The sequence below is a fragment of the Phaethon lepturus genome, unplaced genomic scaffold (genome assembly GCF_000687285.1).
Source record: "Phaethon lepturus isolate BGI_N335 unplaced genomic scaffold, ASM68728v1 scaffold24357, whole genome shotgun sequence".
Classification (NCBI taxonomy): Eukaryota; Metazoa; Chordata; class Aves; order Phaethontiformes; family Phaethontidae; genus Phaethon; species Phaethon lepturus.
This window is the reverse complement of record NW_010550135.1, coordinates 22,676-33,345: the sequence shown is the minus strand read 5'-3', so window position 1 is coordinate 33,345 and position 10,670 is coordinate 22,676. Positions and strand designations below refer to the sequence as shown.

Sequence of the window (10,670 nt, the reverse complement as noted above, 5' to 3'; positions counted from 1 at the left end):
TGTTTCTGTGATTTCTGTGATTCTGTGATTTTATAGCAAGATTTCTGTTCCCACCGGATTTGTTCTACATTCTCTTCTCTCAATGTGAATGTTATGATTCGTGTAATAATGACAGTATTCCCAAAGTCCTATAAAATTATTTTCATGATTCCAAATATAATTGCATGAAGATGAAGGAAGATGAGAAGTAACAGGGAAGAGATTTGATATTCTCCTTGCTGGGAGGAATACTGTCTACGTATTCCACTTGCCCCAAGTCACTTTTGGTTTCTTCTTTTGCAATTAATTATTGTTCTTTATATCACTGCCACTCATCTTATTTGAGTTCTCTCTTTTTCCCAGAACTGTCCCAAATATTCATGTCCTGTTAGGGCTTTATGCTTTTTCACATTCTGACAATTTGCCTGCTTAACTTTTTCTAACCCAACATTTCTGCTTCTTCCCCATTCCTTTCAGACCGCAGTGTTTTGAGTTAATCTCTTAGCACGCTGCTATATTCCAGCATTCAGGCTTTCTGTAGAGCTTGCTGCAGTTCTGGCTCTCCCCCCGCTCAAGAGAGGAACAGTGGGATGCAGCCAATCGGATGGGGGTTATTGCACAAATCTGAAAAGGAGGTCGAGGAATTGCAGTAATCAAGCAGCTGGTGCCAGTATGCTAATAAACCACCCAGAAATATGTGATGCAGTCAAAAGAGGGTGAAGCCTTAACTGGTGGTTGGAAACTACTGACTAATGACATCTTATTAAATATTAAATACAGATTTTAAAATGTAGAAAGCTATTAGTAATCAAATGTGTGGTAAAGGAATGGAAGCAGCAGTTTGCTGTTCTGTGTGATAACTTTTTATTTCTGCTTTTGTTTTATTTAGGTACTCCTATCAATAAACCACCTGTTTTGGGCTACAAGGACCTTAATCTCTTCAAACTTTTTAGACTGGTGTATCAGCAGGGTGGGTGTGACAATGTAAGTGCTGGATGTTTCCTGATCTAAATACGTCTTTTTGTTCTTAAAGGTTGTGGCTTGTGTCTGTGTTAGATGTTATTCCTTAATGTTCTTGTTTAATAAAACCTGAAAACTTCCCTTTTTTTTTTTTTCTTTTTTTCCCCCTAAAGATTGAGAGTGGTGCTGTATGGAAGCAAATTTATATGGACCTTGGCATTCCTATTTTGAACTCTGCTGCTTCCTACAATGTAAAAACTGCTTATAGAAAGTAAGTTCTCGTATTGTATAATGGTGAAAACATGTTTCCTTTTTTAGTAGCATGTACAATACTCAAGCAATTTTTGATAGTTTAGTGAAACGGTAATTGACATTCTTCAGCTAATGAGCAGTTCTGAGCATTTTCCAGTGCTGAGGATTGAAATGCTGAGTAAAGGAAGTGCTCAGTGCTGCGTAAGTTCCTGGTGCACTAATAATTAAAATTCTGCTCATTTTAATAATTAGAATTCAGCTCATTTTCTTACCAAGAAGCATTCACTTTCAGTATTTGATGATGCCGTTTCAGAGTACAATGATGAAATTTATAAAAAAGCATTGGCAAATTCAGCTTTGCAATTTACATGTTACAGACTGCATATTTAAGTATCATCTTTGTGGAATCTGTAGAATAATGGCTTTAGGGCATAACTATGTATATTGCAGTGGTGGATATGACAATATTAATAGTAAAATTGCTGCTTGTAATAAAGAAATGCATAAATCTTTTTATTCTGACCCCTGGTTTTCAGTTATGTTTTAACTTTTGAAATGGAAACCTTTTAGGAATGACACTTCTCAAGCTCATTTTCTAAATAAAGATTATTTTTATTATTTATTCTCCTGGAAGTTTGACAAGAAACAATTGGGCTTTTTGAGTAAAAGGGAAGAATGAGGTTCTCTTGACTCGAACCTAAGGAAATTTGGCTGATTGAATAGGGATGACTAATGACTCAACTCATGTTAATGTTGATGAAGATGAAAATATTCAGACTATCTTCAGTGGGATTTGAACTGGGCACATATCTAAGGTCTGTATTTTACAGAGAAGAGTATTTGTCATGAAAAGAGTAATTGGTAAATCTATACTAGGTTGCTGATACAGTGGAAATAATTTTTCTATGGACACATGATAGCATGTTGTAGCTTACATATTTATTCTTTGAGGAATAAGCTAGTTCATATTTCTCTCACCTATAACTGGATTAGATTGTGCACACAGGCAGTTACCAGAGAACAAGCTGATGCATGGCAGTTTGTTACCGTGTGGTAACTTGTTTGTATGCCCATATTCTAATACTAGGCTGATTTTAGCTGTTGTGGCGCATTTGCAAAACGGTGTACATGTTCTTAGGCTTTACTGTCATGAATTTTTAATCAGATGGGGATGAAGTTAAAATTGTGGGAAGCACCTGTGTGTATTCTTTCTCACCATTTGACTTGTGTGCATAATTGTTTCATTTCACAGTCTTCTCTGGCATTTTATTTTTTGTTTATTTGGGTTTCTTTTGTGGTGTTTTGTTCTTTCCCTGAAGTTACTGTTCATCTTGATTTTCTGTGAGACAGAAAATAGGTTTTATGCACTTCAATAAATAGAAAATAAAATGTAAAATATAAATGAAACTTTATTTGTATCTATAGGTATCTTTATGGTTTTGAAGAGTACTGCCGTTCTGCAAATATTCAGTTTAGGACCATCCATCACAATGAACCAAAAGTGGTAGAAGACGTACAGAAACACGTGGAACCAATGGAGGAAAGTGTAAAAGAGGAACAAAAAATGCCCCCAACAGAAGTTAAAAAAGAAGCAGAAGAAAATTATTCCAGCAGTGAAAGTGAAAAAGAAGAAATAGAACTAAGATCCCCCAGAGTAAGTGGTTTGAACTGATTTCTGTTTAGTACTTAACAAAACCCCTTTGTATAGTGAACAGTTTACATAATGAGTTTTCCCTTGTGGAATGATTGTACGTTTGAATTGGTGTACTTGTACAAGCGTAGGACAGGGTTCTGTGAACACAGAGTTGGTGTTAACTGTTAATTATGTTCTACCTGTGAATAGAATCAGTTTTGATTATTTCTTCATATTCTAAACTGTCCATGGGATTTGCTCAGGCTGTGTTGGATGTCAGACATGTTTTGATTCAGGGATGACTTGAGACCTGTATACCACCAGAAGAGTGAAGCTCTGCAAGACAGTCTTGGTTGTGGATGAGAATTTCCACAGGCATGTGGAATCTGGAGCTTTCTAGCAAGAAGCAGGAATTTCAAGGGACTACTACAGCTTTAAGAATCAAAGGAAGACCCATTTCTCTGAGTTGGTTCTTACCACAATAGCTCTACTTTTAATAATGGAAACACAATTTTACAGCATGTAGACAAAAGGAGAGGGAGGAACGCTTAAGTTTTGTCTTCCTTTGTCTTTGAATGCTGTAGTGGTGAGGGTTGTACTAGTAGTTACATAGATAAGACCAGTGACCCATCAGCTAGAGAATACTGAACCTGGTGGAGAGTACAAGAATACTTTTAAGGTATTTGAATATGACTCTGTAGCACTCCTGTTAATTCTGCTAAAAGGACATTTTGTGTTCCTTAATAGAGTATGATTACTGAAGGAAAAGGAATTGCTACTTTTTAAATTGTTCAAGTTATAAGGATTCTGTTCAACTAAAATGTAATTCTATTAAAGTATTTCTTGCAAACCAGCTTTTCAAGCAAGTGTATGGCCATTTAAATATATGAAAAGACACAGTGTAAACACAAGTTTAGATCTGTATTATGTATTATATATCTGTCTAACTGCAAGTGGTTTTTCCAAGCTGTACCAGCCTTAATGAACTTCCTGGTATGACATTAGCTTTGTTGTTAGTTTGTTCATTTATGTTTTGGTTTTGGACAAAACTAGTGAGAGGATAAAGAAATGGAAGAAATTTTTGTCTTATTCATCATTGACTATGTTAATTTGTTAATAATTAAATATTCTTTGGTTATGTATTTTATTACTTTATTTATCCAGTCACCAGCTATCTATTTCTGAACAATTATTTTTCCAGAATATTTACCATTAAGCTACTGTACATTTTAATTATTATAGGGCCTTCATTACTATCGTCTTTGGATGGCCTCTAGATAATTAATCTTGCATTCATAAGTTATTTTAAATGTTTTGATACAAAGCAATGACCCTGTCAAGAGACTTTTAATAGTAAAATGATAAGCCTGTACTAGATCCCCAAGAACCAGTCACAGATAGTCCCAGACAGCAATTGTCCGGCTACTCAAAGAACCTTTTAAAAACATGCTACTTAGCCACCTGTTGATTTGTCAGCTTTAGAAAAACTTATCAGGATTGAAGGTGCCGAAAGGAAGATGCCTTCTCTCAGTAGTCCTGTACAAGCACTTTTAATTAATGCTATTGCTGTAGTTGAGCAAGGCATTTTTTCCCTTTCTCTCAGAGCAACAGACCTTACAGGTCCAAATGAATGTCCTGAAATCCTCCCCAAGTTAACCAGAAGCTCGTCCCCTTTATTCTAAACCAAGCAGAATGTCTTTATTTAGCTTTTTTTCCTTAATAACAAGACTTTAAGCTATTATCTTAAGGTTTTAGAATATTTTGCCTTTTGGTGTTATCTCCAGCCTTTCTTCTGTACAGGAATAGTACGTTTACTATTACAACAGTTTAGCTGAGATTTTGAGAGGCTATACAGAGAACAATGGACAGGAGCCATTAAACTGATCTTATTTCTGTTCTAGGGACGAAGAAGACTTGCCCGTGATGCAACCCCTGCTAAAAAAGATGGTGAAGAGGATAAAACACAAGACAAATTAAAAGACAGCAACAAAGAAAACAAAGATATAGAGGAAACACCTGAGAATGTGGAAAAGAAAGAAAATGAAACTCCGCTAGGGAGAAAAAGTACACCAAAGCAAAAAGAGAAAAAAATTAAAAAACAGGAGGATTCTGATAAAGAGTCAGATGAAGAGGAAGAGAGGCAGAGAGAGAGGTAAACATTAACTTGTATCACCTTCTTACAAGTATGTCTGTGTCATGATTGAGCCATACTCCAAGCAGGAGTATACAGAGTTGGAGATCTTACCAACTAAAATGTGGAAATTGGTGATCTAATTCACTCAGCCAGACAGGAAAGGGAAAATTTTATTTCAAGCTTGTAGAGTCTGCTGTACTTTATGGAAGCATCTTCTTCTGGTAGACGCCAGATAGCATTTTTCACTTTCATGTTCTTGAAGGTCTTGCCAAGGTCGTGTTGGTGTTTTATCACACTGGTACATGCAAACACCAAGTAGACCAGGTTGTAAGTATGCCAGGTGCTGTATGGATGGTGAGCAACTGTTTGGGCAGATTGTTCTGGGCAATTGAAATACAAATGGAAAAGAGAGCTCCTCTTCTCCTGTGCTTTAGTTTAAGTGCTTACTGATGGCCAGTGAACCTACAGCTTGCTTGTTTTTATTGTTACTTGATATATTTGTAGGCAGGCAGGAAGGAGATCAGCTAATAAAGCAAAGGTGAAGGAAAGAGGGAGTTTGAATGAAAACTAGAGGTAGGTTGAAGAGGAGGGGATGGAGGGACATGGAAGGGCAGAGGGAAAATAGCATCAAGAGACTAAACTTGACAAGCTGCATTGGATTTATAGTCCTAGTTGCAAACGAGTTTTGAGTAGTGACTTATTAGCAGAGTAGACCTCTTAGCTAATTTTGTCTGTGGTCAAGGGCAGTGTCTTACCTGTTCAAGCTAGTTTTTCTACCTTGTTTTTCTTGTCCATGTGGCTAAGTGGTGTGGACACAAGTTGATACTGAAGAAAGCCTGATAGTGGTATTGCATATTTTCTGCTAAAGAGCTTTGAGGAGTGGGAAGAAACAACACTTTAAAGAAAGTGTCATTGTGCAGTCCAAAAGTAATCTTGCCATGCAGAAATGCCCCAAATGAGTGTCTGGGTGTGCAGCAGGTAGCAGAGGTATGTCAGATGACTAAGGCGTCAAAGAGATTTCTTTAAATGGTGCTGATGGTGCTTCTCCTCTTTCTTTTGATTGTTTGCCACAAGAAGATAGTTCATCTTTCATTGAAGGCTAGCAGTATTTTCTTTCAGTATTTTCTTTCTTAGTGACTTTTTTGTAGTTTAGCTTTCACATTATGCTAAATTCACCCTGAAACAGGGAGAGAAGTCTAGGTAAAAATAGGTTAGATTGTAATTCTTGAAAATATGTTTAAGCAGAATTTTTAAATATTAGATATTAGCTATATTTACCTCTTATTACAGCTATAAGAGCTATGTAGACACTTCTAATCTTGGTTAAACACTGTTTTAATCAACCTTTTTTTTTCAATGGAATGGTGTTTGTATCCTTGAGAGGTCCACTATGATGGTGACTCAAACTTTTGTGCACTGTTAGTAAACTGTAGACTATAAAGTATAGAAGAAAGATCTTATTTTTTTTTTAAATAGTGTGTCTAATTCAAATCTATTTTAAAAACTGAAGTTGGTTCTTCCTGTCTTATTTAGGAGCCAAACACTAAGTTAACTTATTCCTCTTTTTGTATTGTCAAAATATTAATTAAAAAAAAAATCTTTAAACTTTGAGGTAATTGTACACCTAATAAATTGCATTTAAAATACAGTATAATTTTTCTGGATATTTTTGGCAATTCACCCTATTCTCTCTAAGTCTTATTCTTGATTTAAAAAGCTGTGTCCAAGCTGGAGGCAGTGCAGGATGCAGAAAGGCTGCAAGACAATACCTTCTCATTTTTTCTTTTGGCTATGCTAGCTAGATGAATGTTAAAACTGATTGTCACTGATTAGTGGGCATTTTAAATACACTTTACTGCAGGGAGGAAATTGAGAACAAAGGAGAATCAGAAGGTGAAGAGGATGAGGAGGATGCAGAACCCTGCCTGACTGGAACCAAAGTGAAAGTAAAATATGGACGTGGAAAGACTCAAAAAATTTATGAAGCTAGTATTAAAAGCACAGAAATTGATGATGGAGAAGTTTTATATTTAGTTCATTACTACGGTTGGAATGTAAGGTGAGGATAACAAATTGCCTCTCATTTCTTTGCTTGTTGAAAGGATTATTTGCAAAAGAATTTTTGTTTTAAGAAAAAAAAGAGAAAGATGATCAGTGACTTTTGCTCTGAATTGAATTGTCAACATGATAACAGGATCTGACTCTATTACACTTTTCAGTGTTAGTAAATTTGTTCAGGGTATGACACTATTGCATTGAAATCTCAGAATATACTTACTTGCATGTTTCCAAGTTTCTATCTGGCTTAAAGTGAGTAATCTTCACTCCTCACAGGAGTATCCCCATAATTTATTATCTCAGCTATCACTATCAGACTTTTTTATTTAAGGGAGTCATTGATAACGGTGATAATATCTACAGCTAAGTGTGTCTAGCACTGATATTTGGCCAACAAAATTTTTTCTTTTATTGAATGTTAACTGTGATTATAAAGAACATTTCTTACATGTAGAAAGGGTAGGAGAGAGCTAAGCAACAAAGAACTACAGAAAAAAATTCATCAAATGGTTCTCTTGGCAGCTGTGCTTTATATTGAATACTGCTGTAGAAACCGCTTTTCTTGTTGTTGTTCTTAAGAGCATTGTGATTATGTAGACAAAAATATCACAAAATTGGCAATTTTTAAAAATAGAACACTTCTGATACATAACTTGAGGTGTTCCAAATCCATACATTTCTAAGTAAACTAAGCAAATTTCTTTGATGCAACATAAAGTTGGGGGAGGGGAGGTATTCCCCAATACTTAAATGTGTCCCTTTACCTTATTAATAACTCAGGAGATTTTGAGGAGCACTAGTAGCATATTTGTGCTTATACAGTTTGTTGCTATAATTTAAAACCTTTTTTTTTTTTTAAAAAAGTATATTTTACTGTTGAGGCATAGCGTGGTGAAAACTGCCTTTTGTATATGATGTGAAATGATTGACAAACTTTATAGCTGACTCTCCCCTGAGTTCTAGTGCTATGCTAGAAACAGTTTGCACCTCCATTCCCCCATCCCATAATTTTTTTTTATTGGTTAGAAATGTAATTCATCTTTCTAATGCAAGATACTTCCTGTGTTTGTAATATATGCTCTGCTTTCCTACTTCTCCTTAATAAACATTTTTTCTAACTCAGGCTTTCAATCCTTGTATTGCAAACAACTTCTTTATATGCAGGAATAACAGTATGTTGATATTTACTTTTAGATACGATGAATGGGTGAAAGCTGATAGGATTATCTGGCCTGTGGACAAAGGAGGACCAAAGAGAAAACAGAAGAAAAAACCTAAAGTAATGGTTATTTCATTAAGTTTCTTTTGTAGTACAGTATTTAAGGACTATCACTGTTCCTTATTTAAAAAAAGTTACTCAGTCCACAGTCCTCTTCTTTAATAGAAGTGTAAAGCAAAAGGAGGAAAGGTTTGAGAATCAGCAGTGAAACGTGTTAATGAAAATTCATTGTTTTCCCCTCAGAATAAAGAAGACGGTGAAAAGGATGAGAAGAAGGATGAGGAGAAACAAAAATCAAAGCGTGGGCGACCCCCTCTGAAATCTACTCTTCCGTCAAACACATCTTGCAGTTTATCCAAAACACCTAATAGTGAAGGTAAATCAGGAGCCAGAAGTGCACGGAACAACTTGTCAGATTCCTCACCATTACCAAATGGAACAGAAGGTACATCTGGTGCACTCGTGTTCTGGCATGGAAGTGCATGTAAACAGTGATGTAATGCGGTGCATTAATATGACAACTGCAGCGAACACGGTGCTGTCAGCAGCTTTAAAGTCCTACTTAACTAGCCAGTGAACAAGCAATATAATAAAACCATTTTTGGTGCAGATTTTACTCTATAAAAATTAATACTTTCGATTTTGATTTTAGCAACACCTCGCAGGCAGACGAGACGTAGCTCAGGAATGTTTGATTCTGATAGAGGATCAAACGGTGAGTGATCTCAGTCCTGTGTATGCTTTTGAGGGTTTTTTAGTACCTTTTTGAAAAGAGCTTTGATTTTTGCTACCTTTTTTTCCCCCCTCTCTCCCTGTGGATTTTATTGAGGAAGTAGTTGAGCTGACACTGCTGAGGAGCACAGTTTGCTCACAGAAGAGCTATGGCATGGAAATGACTATGCAAGTCATTGTGTATTCTTTAGCCAGAGCCTTTCAGTTCTAATCCTGAACAGACCAAATCTAGTGGTATAATGATAGCCTTTATTGTGGTAATTAAGTTGTCAACCTCAGTACTACATCATCCATCAGAGCTGTTAATTATATACAAATGACAGCAATATTTTTGGTATTTCTAAGCCTCTGTGAACAAGAACTGAAGTGAAATCACTGTCTCCTTTTAGTACAGGTCCCTGAATAACTTCTGGTAACGTAACAATGCTTGCTCTGTACATGGTGCGTGATTCGTACAATAGTTTAGCAATGAAATGTCCATATTGTGATGTGGAAGGGTTTTGGTTTTTTTCTGTTTTGGGGGTGCATGGAGGGGAGGAGGCTTGGAATTTGTATTTGTAGTGTCAGGTAGGGGAGGCATTATCCCCAGGTAGAACATGAGAATCTGTAAAAAGTATTTTTGCTACTATAAACTGTAATTTGTTTATATTGGCTTATTTGGGAAATAGTACAAGTGCTACTACTGTTGTAGTTTCATAAAACTATTGAGGAGGAAATGAAAACTTCAGTGTGTTAAATAACACAGAATTTTTAAGTTTGAAAATTTTTATTATACATTGATGTTAATACCGTAGGTCACGGAAAAAAAAGCTTTTATGTGGTTGAAAAAGAAATTGTGCTAAAATTGATGATTTAGGGTGCTGTTTCCTTCCTTTTTAAAAAAAATTTTGCAGACTCTGGCTCATCTGACAGTGAAGCAGATGAATCCTCTGAAAAGAATTTGAATGAAGAACTTTGTCCAGAAACTTCAGAACTGGAAAAAAGTGAAAAACTACATGATGAGAAGCTAGATGAAGAAAACCCAAAGATTCCTCATGCATTGCAAGAAAATGACAGGACTCAAGTACAGCCATTAGAAACACTGAAACTGGAGGTTGAAGAAAGTGAACAAATTGTTCAGATTTTTGGGAATAAAACAGAACAAATAGAAGAAATCAAAAGAGAGGCTGAAAAATCACCTAAAGGAAAAGGCAGAAGGAGCAAGACAAAAGATCCCTGTTCAGAGAATGCAAAGATTTCACCAGGAAGTCAAGAAGAGGTGGCAAATGAATCTCTTACAGAACCTGAAAGATCAGACATATCTTCCTTGGACTGTAAAGAAATTTCCAGCACTACTGAAAGTGAAACAGAACCTTCTACAAAAGATAAGAAGCTTTTGAAAAGGAAAACTTTGGAACAGGCATCGCCTGAGAAAAGAAATAGACGAGAGAGTGAGATGGAAGTGCCAAATATCATATCTGAAGAGAGGACCAATGAATGTACTGGAGCAGAGGAATGTAGAGGACTGAATGCTGAAGAGTCCCTCAGAACTGAAAATGAGGAAATGCCATCCCTGGTAGCAGAATCTGTTCAGCACGGTCAAGAGCTGAGGAATGAGAACTTTGAACATCCATCTGAAGAAAATGAGAATGTTCCCTTAAAAGATGAGGATGATGCAATGCCTCAGATTGGTCCCGAAACTTTGCTCTGCCATGAAGTAGACT

The 10,670-nt window shown here is 36.1% G+C and overlaps 1 protein-coding gene across 1 annotated transcript in view; it reads left to right on the top strand.

Moving 5' to 3' along the window:
• Nucleotides 1-868: 868 nt before the first annotated feature.
• The window catches only part of ARID4A (AT rich interactive domain 4A (RBP1-like)), a gene marked incomplete at its 5' end in the record, with an annotated part of 13,781 nt that continues 3,979 nt past the window's right edge, over nt 869-10,670 (top strand). Inside the window, 8 exon segments of the mRNA XM_010290478.1 lie at nt 869-963; nt 1,113-1,210; nt 2,617-2,845; nt 4,726-4,976; nt 6,820-7,017; nt 8,211-8,295; nt 8,479-8,680; nt 9,861-10,670. The exon segment at nt 9,861-10,670 is cut by the window's right edge and continues 5 nt beyond it. Coding sequence (XP_010288780.1) covers nt 869-963; nt 1,113-1,210; nt 2,617-2,845; nt 4,726-4,976; nt 6,820-7,017; nt 8,211-8,295; nt 8,479-8,680; nt 9,861-10,670 — 1,968 coding nt within the window.